Source organism: Pezoporus occidentalis, unplaced genomic scaffold (assembly GCF_034315485.1).
Source record: "Pezoporus occidentalis ecotype Australia unplaced genomic scaffold, CSIRO_AGI_Poc_V1 ctg99, whole genome shotgun sequence".
Lineage (NCBI taxonomy): Eukaryota > Metazoa > Chordata > Aves > Psittaciformes > Psittacidae > Pezoporus > Pezoporus occidentalis.
This window is the reverse complement of record NW_026916358.1, coordinates 1,897,124-1,923,552: the sequence shown is the minus strand read 5'-3', so window position 1 is coordinate 1,923,552 and position 26,429 is coordinate 1,897,124. Positions and strand designations below refer to the sequence as shown.

General features: G+C 40.7%; 2 protein-coding genes and 1 long non-coding RNA gene across 5 annotated transcripts in view; 1 reads left to right on the top strand and 2 right to left on the bottom strand.

Annotated features, from left to right (window-relative positions):
• Positions 1-26,429, top strand: part of LOC134157743 (opsin-3-like) — an 87,019-nt gene that overhangs the window by 59,000 nt on the left and 1,590 nt on the right. Inside the window, exon 4 of the mRNA XM_062607023.1 lies at positions 298-531. Coding sequence (XP_062463007.1) covers positions 298-531 — 234 coding nt within the window. The remainder of the gene's footprint in view (positions 1-297; positions 532-26,429) is intronic.
• On the bottom strand, positions 11,431-16,915 carry LOC134157701 (uncharacterized). Its single transcript, XR_009962429.1, has 2 exons — positions 16,625-16,915; positions 11,431-12,477 (listed from the first exon to the last, which is right to left on the bottom strand). It is a non-coding gene; the product is annotated as an uncharacterized LOC134157701 (long non-coding RNA).
• ST6GAL2 (ST6 beta-galactoside alpha-2,6-sialyltransferase 2) overlaps positions 20,249-26,429 on the bottom strand; it is a 53,044-nt gene continuing 46,863 nt past the window's right edge. For all 3 annotated transcript variants that reach the window (XM_062607020.1, XM_062607022.1, XM_062607021.1), the window contains exon 6: positions 20,249-25,267. In XM_062607020.1, the coding sequence (XP_062463004.1) occupies positions 24,999-25,267 (269 nt within the window). In that variant the 3' untranslated portion in view covers positions 20,249-24,998. The remainder of the gene's footprint in view (positions 25,268-26,429) is intronic.

Here is a 26,429-nt window from a genome sequence, read left to right as displayed (position 1 = left end):
GAACTATGTCAGTATTTGTCACGCTTTTTTAAGATTATAAATAACAGGGTTTGATGATTATCAGGAGAGAGGCCCTTGTATCAAAATGGTAAAGTACCAAAGAAATAATCTAGAATGGATGAATCCTACCACTTAAAACTTTATTTGTTAACTTTTGGGTTTGTGTTTGTTTTGCTTGTGCAACTAAAATGTTGATTATCTGTCATTGCTGATCCAAGAGCAATAGTTCCAGGTTCATAAAGTAATCAACCCAACAGCTCAGATTCTTAAATTCTATCTTTTATTTACCTTCCCTAGGTTGGAAAAATCCACAAGAATGCTGCCCGCAAAAGAGAATACCATGTACTGTTCATGGTGATCACTACAGTTATCTGTTACCTGGTGTGTTGGATTCCCTATGGAGTTATAGCATTACTTGCAACATTTGGTAAACCAGGTGTGGTGACTCCAGTTGCAAGCGTCATACCTTCCATTCTAGCAAAAAGCAGTACTGTTTGCAATCCCATTATCTACATCCTTATGAATAAGCAGGTAAGACACATATTATTTTTAAATTCTATTTTCTTTAGGGTCTTTCAGGTATTATTGACTGCTGTGACATATAGATGTCTTTACGAGGACATTCAAGGCTTGTCCAGATGATATTACTAGAGTCTTGAGGTGTAGTTGTTTACAGTCAACAATATTATTGCTAGATAGGAAGAACAGGTAAATATTTGCTTACTGAAATTACTGTGTTCTTCTGAGGGCACACTGGGTGTCAATTTGTATGCTGCAGAGCTAGTTGCCAAAGGTACTGGCGTCTGTTTACAAGAAGAATACTCAAACATGGTGGGGGTGAGGGGGAAGAGGTGAAATAAGAAGAATGGATTTCATTACCTTGGAAACAATATGAAGGAGGAAAACATTTGCAAACACCATTTTCACGACAGATACCCTTGAAAATATTGCAATTATACTTTTTCTGGACTTCCGTATGCTTCCTGTTAAATTCCTAGTTCAGCTACATAACAAAATAGATAATGAATTTTGTCTCATGAGGACCAAAGCCGATTCTACCACTTCTAAAATGCCTAGATCCAGTTCCAGCCCCTTGTTTCTGTAAATGGCATTTTCAGTACACAAAAATGAAATTCCTAATGTGTCTGTGTTGACTCTAAAGTTTGATAATGGCAGATCCGAAAGTTTTAAAAGTGTTTTGCAGTTAAGAAATTTGGAAAATATGTATGGTTTATGAAATAGCCTTGTCTCTCTTGTTACATCTTAGATGTTATTCTTAATTTCCTTTCTTCATTATGTTCATTGCACTATTATAAAGCCAATAACCCCCCTTTACCCTTTCTTGCTCAGTGTATGATGGAGCCTACCCCTTAGAATTTATCAACAGCAGCACTGTATTATTATGGAGTTGAGACAAGGGATATGTTGAATTTACCCGCCAAATAAATTCCAATTTTGCTGCAGCCCAAGATCATTCTTGGTCTGGTTCATCTAACCTAAAGTTCTTAAACAAGGAATGAGTTTCCTTGTGGAGTTTGAGAGAAAGCTCTCAGGCAAGCCATAAAACCTTCCTGAAATCAGAAGAAAAAAGTACTGTTGCCTTCCTCAAGACCAGGGCTTCATTTCCAAAGCGTAGTTTGAGCTGACATTGAAAAATATCAAGAACTCCATTTGAAAAGTGCTAAAGCGAAAGCAGAATAGGAATCTTTTCTCCTTTCCCTTACCTTTTATGATTCTTATGGAAACGTCTCAACAGCAGCATCTGTCTTGCTTCTCTATTCTCTGGGTGGTTTGGCTGAAGTCCTTGGCTCCCATGACATCATCTGACTGTGCTGCCATCACTGGAGCAGGCTGTAACAGTGGTCACAAATACATTTTGGCATTGTATTTACACACAGAGCACATCCTAAATAGCAAAAGTATGGAATGCAGGGTAAAGATATGAGTCTTAAAACACATGAACTCAGTACAGAGCCTTGGGTACCTCCATGTGTCTTGAGAACAAAATCACATGCACAATTACCTGTGCTGACAACCTGGCATCCACAGATATACACACAATTAAGGCTGGTTTTATATTCTCAAAGTGCTCCAAGCAGTTATTGAGAACTGTGCATTCTGCAGCATCAAAGGCTTGTGAGGCAGTCATGCTGCTATGGGTGTGCTGAGGCAAAAAGAAAAGGCTCACTGTTGAGGAAAAGTTGATTAGCAGCAATAAAACCAGGGTGCTTGCACATCACAGGAATGTAGTAAGCTGTCTAAAATCACTCTTTCCTTGCAGTAGCTGCCTCTTTCAGCTACAAAAGAAACACTTCTGAATGCTTAACTTCTTTTCTTCGTATGAGGTGTGCTTTTGATCAAGTTTATCATGTCTTATAAGGAAAGATCATTGTGGGATGATATGTCTGCAAGGGGAAGATCTGTTAGGACAGTTTTGAGGCAAGGCAGGCTGTTTCTTAGCCACAGGAACTGAAAAGGCAGTGCAACAATTCAGGAGCACCATGGCAAGGAGCTGGAAGTGGTTTCTTACATATCCTTCCTTAATCTTCAGTCACATGCAAGACCGATGCATTAGATTTCATTCTTGGAACACTGAGAATGTTTCATTTGTTTCCCGCTGCCTACTGCTACACAGCTGCCACCATTTAACAAAGAAATGCAAGGGACAAAGTCAAATTGGTCTTGGAGGGTTGATCATTAGTTGCCAGCTGGAAGTCACTGTATTGTTTTGTTTTTTTACATAGTTAGCTTCCTTATTGTTGCCAAAATCTAAACAAAAATCACTCCTGAAAAGTCAGATTTGGCATAAACACTTTTCATGGTAATTAAACCCAAAATAAGCAATAGCTAATGCCTAGCATGAATCCACAGCTCTTATCTGCTATGCCGTTGCATATTAGCAGTAAAAATAATTGGGTTTACTTGACACTGGGAAATGAGCTTCGCTCAAAAAGGGTGAAATACATCCCTTCGTCTAGTTCCCCTTCTTTTCAGAACAGGAACAATAGTAACACCCTCCTCCGATGCATCACTGTTGTTCACAGCACCTCAGCTACTCTGTAGTTGTTCTCATTCTTTTTTGTAAGCTTAACACCTCAGGAAAAGCTGTCTTCTTCCCAGCACTCAGCTTTTCTCGGCTTCATGCTTAGCTGAGAATTGTCACAGGAGGCTGGTTCCTCCCAGCGCAGAAATTATCTGGCCTGCATTTTTCACAGTCCTCTCTTTCCAGATGTGAGACACCACAGGAGGCTATTTACTCCTGCATCTTACAAGTACACCAAGAACATATGGCTTAATTTTTAGTTCTCTATGCATAAGCTAACTTTTTTGCTTTGGGACATGCCTTGAAGATTGCAAAATGGCATTGGTTGACTGCAGCTGTGGTGATAGCTTCCAGCTATTATAAATCAATGTGTAACATCAGTGAACCGTCAGCCTTAAAACTCATCCTGCAGAGCATACCTTTAAATTAACTCTCAGGCAGGCTCTCAGTCACTTGCATAGTCCTGGAACCCCAGAAAAAAAAGGTTTTGCCTTTGCAGTTGCTTTCTGCACTGACCTGAGGTGATAAAGCACTGAGGAAAATGGTGAATTTCTTTGGAGCTGTAGGGACTCCCTCAGGTGGGATGGCATGGGGCACGCTGCTCTCCTTCCACTCTGCTCCAGGGGGAGAGAGATGCAGTGTTTAAGATGGGCAGGTAACATCACACCAGGCAGACATTAAGCTTCATTTACAAAGCTGTAAAGCACTAAATTGGCTGAGACCAAATGGTGCTTGGGGAGAAGCTGGAGGAGACAGCAGAAAGCACCTTACATTTTCTCTGTCCCCTCGTTATGAATGGCTCTTTTGCCCTTTGGCAGCATGGCTATGTATGCCTGGGGCAGCTCTCCCTGCAGGGCAGACCCCCAGAAATGCAGCACATAGCCAAGTACACAGCCAAACTGGGCAGCATCAGCATGCTCAGGCTCTCAATGCATTGGTCCTTTATAGTTGTTACACAGTTAATGTGGTTATGCAGATTTTTTGTTTCATCTTCTTTTACCTCTCAGTGTTTTTTATTCCCATCACAACTCCCTGTCAGGTTTGCATTGTCTCTCTTCAAACTGCCACGTGTGCAGCCACCACAAACAGATTTTTAATGACAGCTTCAACTACCTGCCTCTGACTAAAGCAGTGCTGACAGAAACCTGCTCTTTCACATGTTGCATGCAAGCAGGTATTAAGCATTCACTCAAGAGATATGCAGCTTCTCTGTAGCCCATGGACTTGCAGTTTTGATGATCACTGAGAGCATCTTGCTTTCATGTATTCCATAGAATGGCACAGGAACCCTGACACGGAAGATCTGGCTAGCTGGTGTAACTGTACGTGAAGACGTACTGCACTGACAATCAGTGGATAAATAGCTGGATAAAATAATGGTGCAACAGCTGTTGAGGTTAACCTTATGTATCAGAAGTTAATTTTTTATTGATACAGAAGTCAAGATGTGAATAATGAGTGCTTGAGAGGGTATGGTTATGGATGAGAATGAGTGAATCTGCACTCACGATTTCTCATAATTTAAAACAAACACTCAGAGAAAACAGGAATTTGCTGCATTGCTACTGACAGCCAAATTTAAGTCAAGTTAAACCTGTGTCATGGTTTAAGTCCAGTCTGTCAATTCAGCCATGCAGTCCTCGCTCACTCCCCACCCCCCCTTCCTCCTCCCACTCCCGGAGGGATGGGGAGAAGAATCAAAAGAATGTAACTCCCACGGGTTGAGATAAGAACAGTCCAGTAACTAAGGTATAACACAAATCACTGCTGCTGCCACCAATGATAATAATGATAAAGGAAATAACAAGGAAAGAGAATACAACCGCTCACCACCCACCAACTGATACCCAGCACGACTGAGCCATGATCTAGCCCTTCTGGGTAACTGCCCCCCAGTTCTACATCCTGGGCATGACGTGCTGTGGTATGGAATACCTCTTTGGCTAGTTTGGGTCAGGTGTCCTGTCTTTGCTGCCTCCCGGCTTCCCCTCCTCCCTGGCAGACCATGAGACTCAGGAAGTCCTTGGTCAGACTAAACATTACTGAGCAGCAACTAGAAACATCGGTGTTATCAGCGCTGTTCCCAGGCTGAAAGTCAAAAACACAGCATTGCACCAGCTACTAAGAAGGAGAAAAATGACTGCTACTCCTGAACCCAGGACAACCTGTAGTACTCAAAGATCCACAGAACCAAACATTTGGAAAACACTGATCAGATTATAAATCACAACCTTAAAATAGCCTTGCTCTACTGGAGCACGTGGGCTCCAACTAATTACTTCCACACATTTAGTCATCCAGGTAACTCACCTAAAGCTCCCTGGACTACTGGAACTCAGGCTAGCCCATCTAATACTGTTTTGCATATTACATTTGGCAAAAAAGTCCACCCAAACCCTGTTATCAGAATGTGGAATTTCTGGTGTCAGAAAGCGCCTGTGAGGAAAAGTAAGGAGGAAGAGTGTGAGGGAAGGGATATATTAGATGTGAGTAGAAGCCTCTGATGAGTAGTTTGATTTCTACTCTCTGTCTTCTTGTATTAAAATCACTGCACTCATAAAAATAGAAGCTGATCCTGTATTTCCCCCAAGGATTTGGAGAAGTGATGCTGAGAAGAATACACACACTTACTTGAAAATAATTAACACGGTGACCTTTCCAAATTTATCATGTACTGGGTGGGGGGGAGGTGTTGGGTGAGGGAGAAATTAAATAGAATGATTTAATAGAACAATTAAAGCCAACTACAAAGGCTTTTTCTTCTGGTGGACAATGAGATTTGAATGATAATAATGTACTTGAAGAATGTTCCTCAACGAGACCTGGACCCAATGTGTGTGAAACTGTGCTTCTCACGAGTGAGCACTTACACAGGCACACAGTCCTGTTGCTGCAGTAGGACTGCTCAGACATGGAATTGTCTTCAGAGTTTTCTTCATTGTTTGTGCATACAGGGTATAATAGCCATCTGGGCCCAAGCTGAGAGCCTGTACAGACAGACTGTGAAGAAGCAAGGGAGCAGTGTTGGAGTCTGATGTGTGATAAACAGGAGTTAACCCAGCAGGGATGTGGAATTTTCCCAGCAGGTTAGAACTGCGAGAGAAAGGAAAGGCATTTTCATACTGTTTTGCTGCATTAGGATGCCTGATAAGGCACCATCCAGAGAACTGGTGCTGACTGAGATCACACATCAGACACCTCCCATGCACACTGTGGTTGCGGCGGTCCCTTGGAAGCTTGTACCACCACCGTTCTATGCCTTTCACCTGGTGGCTCACTGCCTGGACCAGCTCCCTCTTCCAGGGCCTCCAGGGAATCTCCCTGCTGCCAGACCAGGAACAAAGAGTCCTTCTTTCTTTAATGATAATGTGTGCCTTGTATATTCAGTTTTCTAGCAACCCTGCAAACCTTTCAGTATTCTCAATCTTACCTTATGCACTGAGTAGGAAGAAATGCATAAGCACTTTGGGAAACAGAGCTACATATGATAGTCATAACCCTCCTACCCCCCAAAAAAATGTAACGCTTCCCAACTGGCTGTATTTTCACAGTAATTTTTTCATGTGGTGTTGTGCAGCTTTCATTATTTCTAGCAAAAGCTAATGTTTCATTTTTAAAGTTGAAGGAATATGTAGATAATGCTGTTGTTTTTTTTTTTGTTAAAGCTGCTCATTTTCCCACTTGGAAAACTAACCATAGAATCATAGAATACTTAGGGTTGTAAAGGACCTTAAGATCATCCAGTTCCAACCCCCCAGACATTGGCAGGGACACCTCCCACTAAACTGTGCCACCCAAGGCTCTGTCCAACCTGGCCTTGAACACCACAGGGATGGAGCATTCACAGCTTCCTTGGGCAACCCATTCCAGTGCCTCACCACACTTACAGTAAACAACTTCCTCCTTATATCCAGTCTAAACTTCCCCTGTTTAAGTTTTAAGCCATTACCCCTTGTCCTATCACTACAGTTCCTAACGAAGAGTCTGGCCCCAGCACCCTTAAACCCCCCTTCAGATACTGGAAGGCTGCTATGAGGTCTCCACGCAGCCTTCTCTTCTCCAGGCTGAACAGCCCCAACTTTCTCAGGCTATCTTCACACGGGAGCTGCTCCAGTCCCCTGATCATCCTCGTGGCCCTCCTCCGGACTTCTTCCAACAGTTCCATGTCCTTTTGGTGTTGAGGACATCAGAACTGCACACAGTGAGGTCTCACGAGAGTTGAGGGGCAGGATCACCTCCTTTGACCTGCTGGTCACGCTCCTTTTGATGAAGCCCAGGATACGGTTGGCTTTCTGGGCTGTGAGTGCACACTGAAGCTGGCTCATGTTCATTTTCTCATCAACCAACACCCCCAAGTCCTTCTCTGCAGGGCTGCTTTGAATCTCTTCTCTGCCTAACCTGTAGCTGTGCCTGGATTGCTCCGACCCAGGTGTAGGACCTTGCACTTGTTATGGTTAAACTTCATAAGGTTGGCATCAGCCCACCTCACAAGTGTGTCAAGGTCCCTCTGGATGGCATTCCTTCACTCCAAGGTATCAACTGAACCACACAGCTTGGTGTCATCGGCAAACTTGCTGAGGGTGCACTCAATCCCACTGTCCAGGTTGTGGATTGGCTAAGGAACGGCAGACATTTCATGACCAACCCAGATGTCTTCACCTTAGGAGATGGCAGTTATGAAGAATACAGTTAAACAATGGATATGTGAGCCATCCCAGCTGTTTGGTCTTAGCCAAACTCTGAGTTAAGTTGTAAGGCCTGAACTCAAGTTACCCAGGCTGCAAGGCGTAACCTTAGGTTAGTGAAGGACAGCTACGTGCATTAGAACAAGGAACTTGGCGTTTGCTCAAGGTTAACAAGATGTAGAAGCTGGATGGGGAAACTGTAAGATGTGTGCAATAAGTAACAAATGAACAAATTTCCGGCTAACCTGTTATCTGCTTTGAAAATGTGTGGACGGCACTTTTGAGCCAATCAGAATCTATACTGGTTACATCAGCTAGTCTTATAAACTATAAAAACTGTTGATGTGTGTGAATAAATTTGGCAATCGCTTGATCACATTGATCGTCTCTGCGTTTTCCATGACTCCCGTGTCAACACCATGTCATCGACAAAGATGAGGACATAAAATGTCCTAATGAGGATATAAAACTACAGATCTTGAAAGATAGTATTCAATGCAGGGAAAATTGTGTCAAGCCTTGTTTTATGACCAAATTGGAACACACCTATTAAGTTCTGAAAAGAGACCTTGTTAGTTTAGTTCATGACCTTCTAGAGGTTTGTAGGTTTACAATGAGATTATCAAAAGTTGTTATAATTTTTCATTGAGTGTATGTAGATGTCAATACTTATGATCTGTTTTTTCATCTTTTCACTGGTAGCTAGACTGACTTTGAGTAAATAATAGTCAACATAAAGAAGTGATGCATTACAGATGCAGTCATCTGGAAACGGAAAGATTTTTTTGTCTAAATTGAATTGCACACCCAAGTTCTTAAGTTGAAAATGGGCTAAGCCAAAATAATCTCTTAGTGCAGAATACTCTACACTAAGTACACTACTGTAATACAGTTCAGAAATGTTTTGACTTTTTTTTCCCCAGCATGCAGTGTTATGACTTTTTAAAGTTGAGGGGCAAGGAGAAGAAAGGTCTCAAGGGCACTTTTGCTGCTGTCAGAAGGTATAACTGTGTTTCATTGAGTTCAGAATTACTGCAGGAATTTCTCTTGTGGCTCACAACAGAAAGATTGATTCAGGTAAATAACCTGGACATTTAACTAGGGTCCCAAGCAGCCCCAGCCAGCCTGCATGCTGCCCCAGGCTACATTCTTGGTGCAGCCTGTCCGAGTATGTTGACATGAGCTTATCCTTGGCCTGCCTGCCACGTGGATGCTGTCAGGGGACTGAACTGGCTTTAACATTACAGAAGTATTTAGAACTTGTTTCTTTAGACCCAGGAAAAAAGTAGGAAACAGGCAGCCAGACCACTTTTCAAGCAAGCAAAATATTAAATAAAATTGGAAACCAGTACACATGAATGAACACAAACACAGGATAAGCACATATTTTTTAGACTATATAATGACTATGGCTAAGGAATGCAGCAGTGGAAATGACATCCATTTAAAAGTTCTTTCTTTCTGGAAGTCACAGAAAGTGAAGGACAGCAGTATCTCTTCATATATGATTTTAAACAGCATCTAATATGTTGATGTCTCTTCCTAAATTACCCTTGTAGTAGCACTGGGGAAACATAGGGCTTCACAGAAGCTGGAAGAGACCTCTGCATTAGACAGGAGAAATGAACGGGTAGGGTGAAACATGCAATGAGCTATGTTTGTAGCAAAGACAATGGGATCCTTTCATAGTCCATATCCACCCTGCAAAATAAAGCAGGCATTTCTGAAATGCGGAGAAAAGAGAAGGCTCCAAAGAGAGTGAAGATGAGGTCAAATTTGAAGTGACAAGCAGTGCAGAAAGAGAGAAGGATGATCCCTCAAGGGTCAGTACTGGGACCAATACTGTTTGATATTTTCATAAAAAACACAGTGGGATTGAGTGTACTGTCAGATGAGACCAAACTGAATGGTGCCATTGATATGCTTGAGGGAAGTAATGCCATCTGGAGGGACCTTCACATGCTTGAGGAGTGGGTCTGTGTGAATGATACAAAGTTCAACAAGACCAAGCGCAAGGTCCTGCACCTGGGTTGGGGCAATCATCCAGCTCAACATAGAATGAGGAAAAAAATAGACTGAGAACAGCCCTGCAGAGAAAGGACTTGGGGGCACTGGTGAATGAAATAGGATATTTCATGAGCCAGCAGTGTGTGCTTGCAGCCCAGAAAGCCAACTGTATCCTGGGCTGCATAACAAAAACTATGGCCAACAGGTTGAGGGAGGTGATTCTCCCCTTCCACTCCACTCTTGTGAGTCCCTTCCAACCCATTCTATCATTCTATAATATAGGAAGTAATCTTGTCATATAACATACTTACTAGGTCTTTTGTTGTCTCTTCCACATGTTCTGAAAACCTGGATAACAACCTGTTTCTTCAGAGGTTTAAGTTTTCAGTGTAATTTAGAATAAGCCCCTAGGCGTGATGCAGCTGAGTATTTTGATGTATTTGATCGAGTCAACTTTCAAAACAAAAATATAGTTGAATCTTAAGAGGTCACATCCACCCTAGCGCATTTTCATTGAGATTAGCTTAGGAAAAACAGACCATTGCCTCAGCTGTTTCCTGACAACTTTGCAGGTGATGCTGGTCAATAGGAAGGGTCATAGTCACACTAACCCTGACAGATACAGGGAAACCAGAGTTAACTACAGTGACTGAGTGACAGGAGATTAACATTGCTGCCTGAGAGCTAGAAGGGAAATATCTGTAGGAAAAGATTTGACTTCTAAATAATTGCCGCTCTCCAAAAGGCAATAAAACAACAAACTATTTAAGGATTCAAAGAATTGGTAGGGTTTCACATCTCAACTTTTCTCCAGTAGAGGGAAAACTGGTTCAGTAAAATTGCTTTCACTTGCCTGTTGGGACCAGCCTATAGTTGTGCTGGGAGCTTCAGGACACCATTTACAATCATCTACTTCTCACATAGTTCCACCTGTAACATTAAACCTGCAGGGTAAATTGAGAGATAAATGGAAGTTTCCAGTATTCAGAGCTTTCTACAGAAGCAAGGAATATATAGTATATTCACATCTAAAATAAAAGGTGTTAGGATCCTTAGGAGCAAGATCTCTTGGTATCTTGTTTGTATACACCAGCAGAAACTCAACCAAAGCCATATTTCTTTGCTGTCTTCACATGTACATCTGTCCTCAAGGGAGAGTCTGGATGATAAAGAGCTCAGTCACTGCTAAGAGAAATTCAGGAAAAAAAGGATAAGGTGTTAATGACTGTGCTGTGTCTCACCTGCTACTACTTCAGTGTGATCTAAAAGTTGGGTGAAAGCTCTTGGCATTTTGGTATCTTTTTCTGAACTGATTTCTACATTTGGTGTGGATAGTTAAGGTCCTACAGCTGACAGAATCTACAGGTAGACTGAACTTGTGCTTTTTGTCAAAATAGCATCACCAAGCCACAGTGAATAGATGTTATGGGATCTGTTCTGTTGTAGATTTCTCATTTGCAATGCTGCATCAGGGATCAGACTGAATTTTAGCCCGTGGCTTGGTCTGGCTAAGGCCAACTATTAATTTAGTCTCAGAATTCCCCATTTTAGTTATAATGCTTCTGCTTTTCTGTAATATGTCTGCATTTTACAGGTAGGACTTCAACTATGTATTTGCAGCAATTTACCGCTTGAAAGCTGAATGCAGGCATAGGTCAGCTGAAGAGAACAGAATCTCTAGTGCAATGCAGCAGATTATGTAAACAACAGATTTATTTGCTTTATGAGAACAATCAAATTCAACAGATGAAAAAGATTGAAAAAGTAAGTGTAACCCTGAAGGTAACAGAAGCTCTCATTTTCCTCTCCTGTTCAATCACTGAATAATCTCTAGTGATGTTGCAGAGGCGTAATACTACAATTTGATCTAGACCAGGATGGTTTTCTATATTTTTTGTCAGCTGACATTACTTCCTAGAGTTTTGCTGTGTCTATCATGTATATCTTTGCAGTCATGTATCCAGATAACAATTTAAGCAACAATCATTTCAGTTTAGGTGGATTAAGAGAAAAACAAAACAGTGTTTCCTAGTCATAGAATAGTTTTTGGCATTTATGTAGCCTCCTCCAAACAAATATTGTTAATTGATTTAATCCTCAGTGTCCTTGTAAAGCAGACAATTATCATCATCCTAATTTCACAGCAGGAGAAATTTGAGGATCAAAGGCTAGATTATTGCTCAAAACTCATAATTTACATGGCAAGTCTAATTCAAATCCACCAAACTCCATTTTATGATGTAATCATGAGGTCCTTCTTCCTTCAGGGCAAAAAAGCTGTTGTACTCAAGGAAATAATGGTTGCCACAGCATGGAAAACACAAAATAAAACTATTCTGGGCCTGTAATTCATTATAATAAATCCCTTTTTGTTATAAACGGCACTATTTAATGCAATTCAGAAATCTGACAGAGTCCAAAGGAAAAGAAATCTGAGGTTCCTTGTCTTTTGAAGTACAAGGTGTTGCAGAGCTTTGTTCCTCTAATGTTTGGTATAGCAACTGCTTTCAAACCAAGTTTATTTGTAGTCAGTTGATAAACCTTTACTCCTGATTTATCAAAGAGCCCTTCTTCTTTGGTAGTTTTGTACTGGGACACTGCAAACAGTTCACCTTCTGTCTCCATAGTGCTTCACTGAGCTAGTTTCTTTCTTTTAATTTCTTCCAGTTACCTAGGCTCTTCATCTTTGCTGATCTCTTCTACCCGCTATTCAGTGATAGGATGTGTGAGAATGGTTCAAAGCTGTATGAGAAGAGTATCAGACTAGATATTAGGAAACATTTCTTTACTGAGAGGGCGGTCATACATTAGAACAGGCTTCCTAGAGAGATGGTTGATGCCTCATGCCTGTCTGTCATTGTTTAAGAAGCATTTAGACAATGCCCTTGATAATACACTTGAATTTTACATCAACCCTGAAATGGTCAGGCAATTGGACTTAGACGATTGTTACAGATCTCTTGCAACTGGAATTACTCAGTTCTGTCCTATCTTGATGATATCAAATCTAAACAAATTGCAAACATTGTAAGTACTACCGCTTGCTATATATAAATCTCATGCTCAAAAGTAGGCAGTGCTGTAGATCTTATGTAAATACCTGTGATCAAGAATATTCCCAGTTGTCATCACTAATGTGTAGTCATAGCAAAAGCAGTCCTGTGAAGGTCCTATCTTTCATTAGTTGCATTCCCTTGCTTTATAGGCAGTGGGTCACTCTTGTGGCATACGCATGTGGTGGCAAAAGCAGCACTCCAATGAATAATATATTGGCTTCAATGCTCTCCTCTTCTATTTTTTCCCCTTATAATAACTTTCAGTTTTGTGAAATTATGTATATAAAAAAATTAAATAAACCACCAATTATTCAAATTGTAACTCTTTGGTAATCATGCTTGGGACTGTTTATTTCATCTGGGAAACACCTTCTAAGAAGTTCACTGGATGTTAGTAGAAAACAAAAGCTTTAATGCATTAGGTGTTATTTCTTGTTTCTGTCTTGTTTGCAGTGTTCAACTCTCTTGATTGCTGTGTACAGAGTACTTTATCGATGGCCCTGCTTCAGACATAACTTTATCCCTTTAGGGAAAAAGCTTACTCAAGATCACCCAGGGCTTTATAAAACTTCTGTGTATGTTGACTTTAGGCCAATATGAGAGCACTACAAGTAGGTTAACCAAAACCATAGAAAACTTGCCTTCCTTTTCACCTTTCACTGCCTTCTCTCTCAGTGATGACCAAGGCAAAACCGAGGGATTTCTATGTGATTTATTAAACAAAAAATAGCCAATTTTGTAGCTTAGACAATTTCCCATTAAGGCATTTTCTTAGTGCAAAATACAGTTTCTGCAACATTAGAAGCCATTAATTTTGCCAATTTTCATGTCTCATTTGAGTCCAGATCTCCATGCCTAAGCCTCTGCATCTTGATTCCTCTAAAAATTGTTTCTTTGATGAAAAATGCTGTCCTTCACCCAGGTAAATTAAGCTCCTTTACCAGGCTGCAATCCCCATGCACCAGTGCAGGAACAGCAGTGGCTCAGCCAGGGGAAGCCATGCAGTGTAATGTAACCCAACCCAGAGATTTAGTTTATAGGGGCATGGGCAAGTATGAAGTTGAACTATAATTCCCTGAAGGCATCTACCTATTATTGGATATTTTGACAGTCCAAGGTTTTGTCTGGAGTTTTTTTTCCATTTGTTTTGGTTTTGTCTGAGATAAGGAAGTAATTGTAGAAGAATTAAAAATTCTGTCACAACAGATATTCTGATTTCTCATCCCACTTGATTCTGTTGTTACATTACTTACACATAAACCCAAACAACTCCTACTAAAACACAGTTTTATTCAAACCACCCTTAGTAATTTCTAATTCTGTCTTGGGTAAAATCGATACCTAATTGGCTGCAAACCATGATAAAGCTAAGAAAAAAAAGGGGAAAGACTTGGTTCCCATCCTTTATACCTACCACTTATCACACCACAGCTCTCATTGCCTGAAAAGCAGCGCGAGCTCTGTAACAAAAGCCCTCATCCAGCAGCAGGATGCTTATCTGGCAATTAAAAGGTTCTTCCATCATTCCTATATCAGAGCATCTCCAGCACATCATTCATGCAACTGATGGAAAGATCATTTTGGACAGCAGAAGCTGTAGCAACAGGGCAGGTGGTATAGGAATGTGGGGGAAGGGAGAGCTCATAAGAACCTGTGTTTTAGCCAGAGGCAGAATGAAAGATAGTGCTGAGGAAGACTCAGTAGATGAAATAAATGCCCAAGAGCTGCTGAAGAGTCTTCATGTGTGTGAGTGTTAACAGAACAGTAGACAGTGATCTACTCCCAAGCAAAAAGACCCCAAGTAATTCACAAGGCAAGATAGCCAATGGTATTCTTCTACAAAAATAACCTCATGAAAATAAAGCTTTTGATTTCCTTGTGCAGTGTTCTTGGTCCCAGCCTAAGTGGAACTCTGTAGGGAACATCTGAAAGAACTGTTTTCCCTAAACACGCATTACACACATAGCCAAGGATAGGCAGCTCTAAACCCACAGCAAAAATGAACACAATAAAGTCACATTTCCACAAGTATTTATTAATGTATTTTAGCCATAGCCGAATCGGGGCGGGAAATCTATCAGCATAAGTTCATCACAATCAGCTGGAGCCTTTGTTTTAATCCCTGTGGGCTGATCCAGAGTCCATGAGGGAAGAATTGAAAACACAAGAAGAAAATGGGTAGGCAGAACAGCATATTGACTATGACTAAACAAACACATTTTTCAAGTGTCAAAATACCTCTCATTGTTATGCTTTGAACTTTCAGCAAAATGGAAGTTATTTCAAAATGATCTGGAATCACTCATCCCATATTACAGTAGTAATAGACCCTTCATTTCTCCTCATGAAGTAAAAAATGTTACTGTGGGGACTGATAAATTTGCTGCTGCCTGTCAGTCAGGATCCATCAATCATACAGCAAAGCCCTAAACAATTCTGACTTAATGAAATGGGAATAGGAAATAGAAGAAGGATCCATTTTATTACTATTCACTGAAGCTCTTTGCCTATACTTGTTCCTAACACTGCTTTAGAAAACTCATCTTAAGTTTCTCTTAGGTAGGAGGAATTAAATTCACATGTGCCACCCCTTTTGTATTAGTATATGGGTTTTAGAAGCTCACTCTAAGGCCAGGGAAGAGCATGCGTGAGGTAAATATGAAAATTGGTCTTTCTTTCCTACAGTGATAACCCCACTGAAAGCAACAATGCTGAACCCAGGACACTATCTTAAACCAGTGTGCATTGAAGACATACAGAGTAGTATTATTAATATAGTACTTTTCATGTGCACAAGCAATCCCTTTGAAGTTCATGCAGCCATGCTGGTTACATCAAAGTATGGGTAAAGAGAAGTTTCTTTCCTCTAACAAAATAACTATCCCCAGTTTATGAATCCCTGCTGCTTTGATCTCTCACTTTGCTAACTTTGTATGAGAGATCATATTTCATGAGGACTCACTAAAAACTTTTAAATTATCACAGATTATCTGAATAGTGAGCTATATCCATGAAAATATAATATTTCTCAGATACTGGTATATGTGCTTTTTTCTGCCTTCCCTGCTCTTCTAACCATGAAACAGCTTCATTAGTATTATTTTGGTAGCAGCTTATTGAGCCGTTTTCTTCTCACCTCTACTGTTCTTGGGATGCTCCAGCTGCTCATTAAAATGCCTAATGGCCTGATAGTTACATTCAGCCCCGTGCATTTGTAAAGCCTAAATTAGGTCCATCAAATAGCTTAGAATTTCATTTGGAAACAGAGGGAGGAATATTGTTAGGGAAGGAAAATAATCTTGGTTGATCCAATAAGAAGCTTCAGCAAATCCTCCTTTTTTGAAAAAAAAAAAACCAACAAAAACCCCCACAAAACCCCAGGCTCAGAAACAGGCTCAGTACAGAACTTTCCCTGCCTTTGCTTCCTGGTCATCTGCCCATACTCCCGTATTCCTTGTGCTCAGGATACAACATCTTATAGAAGCTCACATGCCCCATGGGCAGCAAAGCTGAGCCTATGGGTAGAGCTGAGGTACTTTTAGCTTGCACAAGAGACACATCTTAAGTTTCTTGCCTTAACTTGCAAAAACTTTTTCCTGCTGTCCCTGTCTTAATCCAAGGTATTTTTAGATCAAGAATGCCACCTAGTCATGAACTTCAGCTTCTGGAGGCATATTCACATTATGCTTCCTTGAACTACTATGAAAATGACTAAACTATGCTTAAAAGACAAAAAAAAAAAATAAATCTAGTTTTATAGAAAACAAACCAGAAATCCCAAAACCTCTTCCATTTACTCCACCCTGAGGGCCACACCTGCACAGGAGACATACCTCTTGCATACAGTAGCAACAGTGTAGGATGGAACAAGTCCACACCACAAGCATCAGCACTTCAGGACTGAAGGCAGATCAACACCACTATTTAGAAGGTAGGCCAGCAAAATACTTTAATCAGGAAGCTCAGTTGCAGTCAGGCATCTGTCTGGGAGTGAGGCAATTAACAGCAGCTGACACAGCCTGGAGTCAGCACTGGTAGCAATTTTCCCCTCTGGCTGCTTCCATAAAATCAAGGCAGCTGTGATGCCTATTGTGTGCCCTACTGAACCCCTTGAGGTTTCTGGAGTCCTCTCACAAGCGTATAAGGAGTTGTTGCTACAGTAATTATCCCGTATCTGTCAGCATCCTGTAACCAAGAGGTATTTGGTTCGTATTTGTCTATGTGCAGAAACAGGTCACCAGGAGGGAAATGGGTTTTCTTATTTCAGTTATCATACAGACGACTATAAGCAGCACACAGAGGAGGTTGTTCAGAGTGTATCAGTGTAACCCTATTAATCTTTTGTCGGTTTAATTTGTGGGATTCATAAGTTTACAAAGAAGCTGAGCACCAGCAGAAGTCAATTGCTTTTCTTAACCCTACCTTAGTTCTTCACTTTAAGGTGACATCCCAGCACACTAAACCTGATGGCAGCAAGATGAGTACCAACAGATGAATTGGGTTCCTCCCCAAATTTGCAGAAAAAAAATTTAAGAAACAAATGGCCAAAACCAATTAAGTGACTATTAGGAAAAAGCAGCAGTTCTGCTTTTCTGCTTGATATGGTACATCTTTCTAGCTGTTTCTTCCTCCTTGCTGTGTTTTCATTATTCCTTATCTCTCTCCCTTCCTTCCTCAGCACCCCTTTCTTTACTTCTGTAATTTCTAAGAACGCAGCAATGGCTCCCCCTGTGATTTGTCAGAACCTACTTGTGCTACCAGTTTTCTGGTGGCTACTCTGCCTCCACTGAAAAAAAACTCACTCTATTACTGCATTGCAGTTAGTTCCCTGACATTTTAATATATTCAGTTAGCATTTCCATCAAGCTTAATAAGCATATACTTAAACAGTAGCATATTTTTGGTAAAAAGAAATAACAGGGCACGCAATTCTAACTTGCCTTGAGTATCAAGGCATGAGGCTCAGGGGTCAGGCTCTACTTAACTTACTCAAGGGTGCAGTAATTTCATTGAAGTGCTCTACCTGGAGTAACCTACCACTGTAAGAAAGTTGAATCTAAATGTTAAAAATAAGGAAAGATATATGCATGGAGTGAACATTGCTAGGTTTTGGGGTACAGCAGGTAAATCCATGCTATTAGGATGATTAATCAAGTTATCCATTTATTACCCTAGGAAGATCAAGATGCTAGGAGAGCTAGAATAGAAGTCCAACCAAACTACAAGTGTTAGTAGACTGTACTGACTGATGAAGAACTCCTGCACTAAGTCACTACCCAATCATTACTGCAGGTGCTGTTTCCTGCAGAAGAAGGTGGTGGGTATGATTACAGCAAAAGACTGGCTCCTCTCCGTCCAGCTTTTCTTATCATAAAATCATAAAATCATTTGGGTTGGGAAGCACTTTTAAAGGTTGGTTGATCCACCCCTGCAATAAGCAGGGATATTCTCAACTAGATCAGGTTGCTAAGAGCCCTCTCCAACCTGACCATGAATGTTTCCAGGGATGGGGTAGCTACCACCTCTTTGGGCAACCTGTTGGAAGTGTTTCACCACTCGCATTGTAAAAAATTATTTGCTGTATCTAGTCTAAATCTACCCAAATCTTTTAGTTTAAAACCGTTACCCCTTGTCCTGTCACTACAGGCTGTATAAAAAGTCTGACCCCCTTTCTTGTAAGCCCCATGCAAGTATTGGAAGGCTGCTATCAGGTCTTTCCAGACTCTGCTCTTCTCCAGGCTGAACCACCCTGTCTCAGCCTGTTTTCACAGGAGAGGTGCTCCAGAGTGGCCACCTCTGGGCTCACTCCAACAAATCCATGCCCTTCTTATGCTGGGAGGCCCAGAGCTGGACGCAGTACTGCAGGTGGGGTCTCATGAGAGCAGAGTAGAGGGGAAGAATCACTTAAACAGGTTCATTATGCAGTCACGGTAGCAAGTTGGAGCAATCATCTTGAGACATGTTTCAGCCAGATCACAACAGGCAAGCTAATAATGCAGATGTAGATCGAAATGCCTGCGTGAAGTTTGACCTGCCAGAGAACTATGTCCCTCAGAGCCTCTCAAATGAAACACAGCCAACTTCTATGAATAAAAATATAAAAGATACCCCTTTGAAAGAAATGTTGTTTAGAAAAGGGCAGGCCAGTTTTGAGAATAATGAGTTGCCTCCAAGGTTCTCTGAGATACTATCAGAAAGGTAACGTCACACCTCCAGTAGCTGTCACAGCAAGACTTTCTGTGTACTCCACACAGTATAGTTCATGGTTTCAGCCTCCTACTGAGATACTGGTTTGTATGCAGCAAGACAAGGCTGTCTGCTCTCATGTCATACACAATAAAGTTGAGCATTTTATCAGATGGAATACATCATGTTTTGTTGGTTTTTTAGATGGAAAAAAAACCACACGTGCAGTAAAAGCAAAGCTGATGGATTTTGAAAGTGTCAGTTAGTTGCTTTGTTTATGCATCTCAGTATTCAGTTTATCCCCTATCATAGTTCACTCTTCTGATTTTTTTGAGAGGTGTTACTTGCATTCTGTGACATGTAATAGTTAGCCCCCCACCACAGCCTGCCAGAAGGTGGTGTAATACACAGGATGAGCTGCTCGATTACTGGCTGCCAGGGGTTTACGCAACAGCAATCGAACTTTTATCATTCCACTACTGTGTAACTGGCAAGGACTCATGGTGAACCTTGGGATGAAAACAGTGACTGTCACCTCCATTGGCCCAACTCGAGCCCTGCATAGTTCAAAGATTACCAAAAGCAGCACAACACATCAGATTTAATGGATGTAAGCAGACACACAGTGGCTAAATTTCATCACAGACTGAACGGTAAGTTATGTTTTCCCTTTGTTATTTTTCATTTTAGTTAATAATAAATTGATAGAAAAGTCTGATCTTATTCTTCAAAACATGATGCTGGATTCCTTGAATGGGTGGCACAGCCATTTAGCTGAAGTTTACCAGCATTTCAAGTACAGCATCAAGTTGCCAGAGCATGACCTCCTTAGAGGGCTTCATTACCCCAAGAAATTTATGGTCAAACATAGAGCAGTATGGTATACCATGGAAGTGGTGAAATCACCATCCCTGGAAGTGTTTAAAAACCTTATAGGTGAGGCCCTCAGTGACATGGATTAGTGGTGGACCTGGCAGTGCTGGGGTAATGGTTGGACTTGATGATCTTAAAAGTCTTTTCCAACCTGGTTGATTCTGTATTCTCCTAGGGGAGACTAGAGCACCTGCTTGGGTAGGCATGTTCGTTTTAGAATAAAACTGGCTTAACTACACTTGCCTCTTTTCTGTGAAAGCTGCTTGTCAGCCTGTCTCTTTCGACCTGAGATTTCATTGCATTACTGGGCAGGACTGACAGGCACCTTCCCTGTTTTGTTCTATCTGCAGTTCAGTGTCATTCAGTCAAAGCAACACAAAAAGACCAGCACTCCCAAACAAATTAAAACAAATGTTTTATTTACAGGAAAAAATCTGTACACTGTGCATACTTAAAAATATACAAAATCATAATAGAAAATATAGAAAGTGTTAAAATGTATACAAACACTGCTTAAAAATGTGACTCCTGTAAAATCTTAAGCTTTGTTATTAGAGTACACATTCATTTAAAAAAATCATCATACAAAATAATTCCCAAAGCTATTAAAAAAGTACACAGTCTATATTTGAATAGTTCAATGACTACATATTATAAGAGTGATGAGATGATATGAATAAATGAAAGGCTTTTACACACAAGTCTTTATTTCAAGAACAAAACTCTGAATCTGATCACTAAGCCAAAGAGAAGAAATTTGCAGTGTCAAAATTCATTCAATAATGCAGGTATGCCCAGACATGGGCTACTTTAAATTCCAAACAGTTAAATCAGGTATCCTCCTTGTGTGTCAGAGGACAGCTCCCAGGAAAGATTCAGATGCTTTCTGATGGCAGTCTTCTAAATTACCTACTTGAAAAAAAAACAACCCTCAAACCCAATTTAATTTACTCAATAAGGATCAACTTTAGAGAGCACGAAAGGGAAAATACTATCCATTTATTTTGCAGTCAATGCATTTAATATCCTTTCATGGTACATCTGTGTCACTGTCCAAATGGCATCTTCCATCCTTCAAAACTGCTGAAGAGAAGGAAATGAAAAAGTAAAACCCTACTATGGGCTGGATCGGTCTACATTTGTTTTGAGCTCCTGTTTAATTCAATCCATCTCTAAAATGACTGTGTTCAGTCTGTGCAACCATTGAGTGTAGACACCTGTCTTCATTTAAGAAAAAAACTGTCTCGGTTTTCCTGCCTTTGGCAAGAGTTCTCCAGCAGCAACTTCAGAATTTGTATGTTTTCACCAAAGTGAAAGTGTCCTGACCAAAGACATGCAATGATTTACCTAAATTTGTCAAAGAGAGTGCAGATTAAGGAGTGTAAATCACCCCTCACTCTCTCCCCAAAGGTACATATTTCTTGTATCATGATAATTTCAATGACTTTACCAGAGTTTCAACACTGTAAAACTGCACAGCAAGGTAAAAAAAGATGTAGTACTTTAATCCAAGGAATGACTGAGCTGTGAGTTTATGCTCAGGTAACCTTTAGAACGATGAGGGAATGCAACAATTTTTTGTCTAGCAAAAGGATTTCAGCTCAAAATGAGGCAAACTCTATCTTTTCTTTTTTTTTTTCTTGAATAGACAAAGAATGCCTTGGTTTAACCATCCAAAGGATGAATGCATAAAATGACAGAGCACCACAAGTCAGAAAAGCTACGGAATTCACAGTGGAAAAAGAGTATAATGAAATTCAGCATAAACTCAGAATGTTTCCTTAAGGTGCTGCTGTGTGTCTGGTTTGTTTCAGCTAAGTTCACTGTTGTCCACAGCACCACGGCACAGAAATGAGGCTCCATAGCTTTTGAAGGCAACTTACTCCTACTTGTCAGTAATAATTCATAAATTTTAAACCTGCATTATTGCAACATGTGTGAAGGGAGCTCAGGGGTCCAGTAGCAGAGGGATTTGCTTGGCTGATGATGCACCTCAGTAGCCCAGTTTGTGCAAACCTCTCTTGTCTACAGTGCTGTTCCACTCTGTTAGCATGTGACAGACACACGGGAGAGATACAAAGCCATGCCTATATCTTTGCTTCCCCGAAAACCATGATCTGGGTGGAAAAAGGCTTTTTTTTTCACACTGTCTGCATTTAATATATGTATCTAAACCCAGCACCTGCACATGTTATTATTATTAAAAGATACATAGTTCAGTGTTAATACACACTCCCTGTTTTGAATTTACCAAATCTGATTCTTTGTAAATATCACTCTGCCCTCATGTGGGATGGGGACGTGCCCATAACTGCAAAAATCCTTGGTGGGCTTTTCTAAAAGCCAGCAATGCCAATGCCACAAAGTATAAGCAGTATTGAGGGGAACACCTCTGCAGGTCCTTTATGACCCCCCTTTATTTATCTCTGCCCCTCCTCCTCTTGCAGCAAATGGAGGCGAGCCCTCAGTTAGCAGATCAGGCACACTCGCACTTGTGCCAAAACCCAAAGGAGGACAAGACAAGGTAGGGGAGTAAAATCTCTTTAAGGAGCCACAAGGTGTTTGAGCAGCCAGACCGGTAAAACATCACAGTGGAAACAAGTGTTGGGAAGCCACCCGAGGGATGCTTTTTTTAGGCATGCTTGGGATGCTTAGACACCACACACTGCTCTTCCTCCTCTGTGAGCAAGCATTTGCAGCACAGCTCTATGTCATCTTCTGAGGTAATGGTGCTACAGCACCCACATTTGCACTTGCAGAAGGATCACTGGCTGCCATATAAATCAGGCAAAGAAAAAAGTTATCTGCTGGGAGGCCTTGAATGCGGGCAGCCCAGTGTATTAAAAATACACAGTTCATTCTGTAACACCTCAGACCCAGTACTGCATTGTTATTTAAACGATGTATTAAGTAGGTATGCTTAGCGCTTATTACGTGTAACTTTATAATTTGCCTTGTTCTGTACAACAGCTATGTTGATTGCTCTGACAAATTACTGAGGGAGTAATACAGCATAATCCTGGTGTGGGTAGTTGAGTAATGCAGTTAGTATTTTTCTTCCTTGTGAAAATCAAAGCTAAAGGTTAGTGGCTGCAGACCAGCCAAAGTGATACACTTCCTTTTCTTTTCAGAACTTGAGAGAATTTCCTGCTCATGGAAAAGTAGCATATTCACTAGTCCTAGAAAGCTGATCAACTGCCTTCCTTTACAAACATGTGGTAGCTAATCCTGCATACAGGAGAGACAGACATGTTTGGTTGCACTGTTCAGACTTCCTATGTTTTGCAAACAGGGTACTAAGCATATGGAAAAATAGGTTAGTTCTTTGTAGGTTATCTATTCTCCATACGATTAAATCATAGTGTTATCAAGAAATCAGTATGTAATATATCCAGAGTCTAAGGCTAGTATGAGTAAAACCTCTTCATTTTAACATGTACCAAAGGGATTTATGGACGTAAGTATCCACATAACACAGAACTACAGTTTTTAGCTCATCTGGACATACTTTCTGTTGAGGAATCTTAAAGAGGATCATAAAGCCCAAATTAAGAAACTACATAGACAAAGAAGGGTAAATCCTATGTAAGACACATACTCGTCACTTCTGATGAAGGAAATCCATCAGACCCAAAGAGCAGAGAGAGAAAAAGGATTTTGTGATTATACTTACATTACTATTGAGGAGGAAATAGTCATTAATGCTCTTTGTACTCTTTTGCCTTTTTGTTGCTTAAGAGAAAACACAAAAATTACTTTCCCCCACAACCACTCAGCTATTCTTTTCAGAGCCTCTTTGAGTTGTCTGCCTTTTTACTGAACGGACATGAGTAGGATGTAGCTGTGCTTTTGTGTGCATATGTTCCTGCTGAACTTACGCTAAAAGAAAGTGTGCAGGTGTGTGAAAAAGAAAAGGAATATTAACCTCCTGCTGCTTGGAAAATCTGAGACTGAAGTCTTGACGTGGCAAATAGCATTTTAAATATATTAGCAACCAGGCGGATTTTTAGAGGTGCCTTAAGAGAATATTCTCATTGTGTGTTATGAAGGAAAATACTGAATTATCTCCATATGCAATCCGTAGTCAGGTTTTTTGCAAGCACTGCAGCTTCTCTGGGGTATAGTCTTTCAAATATTAAATAAAAAATTCTGATATCCACTCCCTATATATTCTTAACAGCAGTAACTTGTGAACAAGTGAGTTTGAGTCAGAGCTCAAATGAAATACCTCATAAATGATGTCTGTAATCCTGCATGCTATCTTTGCTGCAGAAAGGTAAGCTCCCTCTATGTTTGCTTTTAGCGTGGTGGGTAAATGGTGCACAGCCTCCCTTGTCTTTCTCTTTTTCTTATCTGTGCAGACCAGGGGAACAATAAAATTTCCATCTCAAAACCTCCTGATATGCCTCCCAGGGAGTTTTTTTCCTAAATGGGTTACAAATATGTCTGTTGCTCTCTAAAGAAACATTTTTTACTTCCTTCTGCCCTATGTAGGCATTTCAGTGTGAGTGTGGGTATCTGGCATCAGAAGTACATCCAGTCAATTAACCGGTTTAGCTATGTGTACAGCCATCTCCATCTGCACTGACCTCATAGCCACCGTAAGGCCCCCTATGCAGCTGGAGGCCTGTAATTGAGCCTGTGTGTGAACAGGAATTAAGAGTCTACTCTAGTCAATGACTGCACAGCTCAGAGTAGTGATTACTTCATTCTTGGAGAGTGTGAAAACCCCATGGAGCCATGAGAAACACTGCATTGTTCAACTGGCTGCTCTGTACATGAACAATAGAGGCTGTTTCACAATGCCAGATTTGACAGTTAAATAAGTTCATTAAAGAAAAGTTACAGTCTAGCATATGTGGCACAAGAGACCACTGACAAATTCTGACATTCACACCCACAACAATACATTATATTTCTGCCTAAGTATGTCCTTTGCACCTTTCATGAGCTAAGCCTTTTTTAAGTATTTGCAAAACAGTAATAAATACTCAGGCTCAGAAAAGAAGTATTTCTCATGCCTGCTACTTAATTACAGTTTATAGACTCAAGCCTAGATTGGTCTAAGATACATTTTTCAAGTATTCTTCTCTTGTTTATAGTACAACAGTAGTACCTTATTGCACATTGTTTCTGAAGGACTCTCCTCTACAAGTGTGGGAAATTATTTCGTTTGGGGCACTTGACAGCTTTGAACCCTGGCAAAATGACTTTCCCCTTCCGATACAGATCATCCTGCAAACCTTTGTTCATCCTCTGCACCAACAGTTTCTCATAGAGCAGTGGGTGGTAGGCCCCTAAGGTACAAGCTGCATCGTAGTAGAGTTCATGGTAGTGACACAGGTCAGTCTGTCGAACGGAAGGGATGTATTCGTACACGTGCACTTCGTTACACATGGACATCATGATGAGGATACCTGGAGCAGAAAGTGAAGACAAAAGTGAACCCCAGATTTCACTTTTCTCACAGAAATTTCCCTATAGTCATCAACCTTGTTTTTCTTTCCTGCTTTCCTTTGGTGTTGCACACCTTAAGTATTACATCTGTAAAATCATTAAGTAATTATCGTTGTATTAGAGCAGCTTTCACTTTTCCCTGATACATAAAGATTGTGATCCTTGTACAATCAATAGGGTAGGACAACAACCATAAGGAAGGAGTAAAAAGCCTGTAAAGGGCTTGCATACCACCATCAGCCTCTCTCAGTGAGAAGACTGCTCTCTCCACCTCCTCCCATTTACCCTGTCCTGTCCACAAAACATCCCACAGATGAATCAGGACCTAATGCAGCTTCATACCACTTTTTTTTTTTTGAGTCAGCTGATCACTTTTCTTGCTTTTCTTGTATATTATCAATTCTTGATCTATTTAGCAAGACAGACTAGGTCTTCATTTTCACTTGCAGAATACAGAAGACATACACACACATAGAGCAGTTGTCTGGTGTTTCTAAGGAGCTCTTCCTGGTACTTCTACCACATCCAAAGCTGAACTCTGGCCTGCCAGGTACAGGATATATAAAAGAATTCCAGATATGCCCATTCTATTCTCCTCTGTGCTTTTGCATGCATTTCTTTCAAATATTTACACACATTTATCTTCAAAGCTATGAAGATTCTGACTGATTCCCCTTTCCACTTTTGTCCACTATGGCAAGGGAAACAAGAACAGAAAGATGGGCCAGTATCACCTATGCTCTGATCAGAAGCAGACCAGGGCACATTCAGGAGGAAGATAGGTGGGCTTTTGCAAACTTTGTTCTCCTACAGTGCAACTATAAATCTGTACTAGCAGGAGGTCTTTTTAGCTTTGAAATGGAAGAAATCTTACTGGTGTGGCCACACATTTTTGAAGGGATGCATATCAGATATGATCAACAGCACCGTCTAAACTGCAATACTTTCACATCAGTCACAGCTTCTGGGAGCCTCTTCTGTTTCACAGAGCCACATGAAAGGGAAATTATGAAGTAAGCCTTGGATAACTTTTTTTTTTAGATTTCATTTAAAAACTAAAAATGCAATGAAATGTATCAAAGCAATTGTTGCACTACTGGTATCCCTGTCTGCTGAATACAA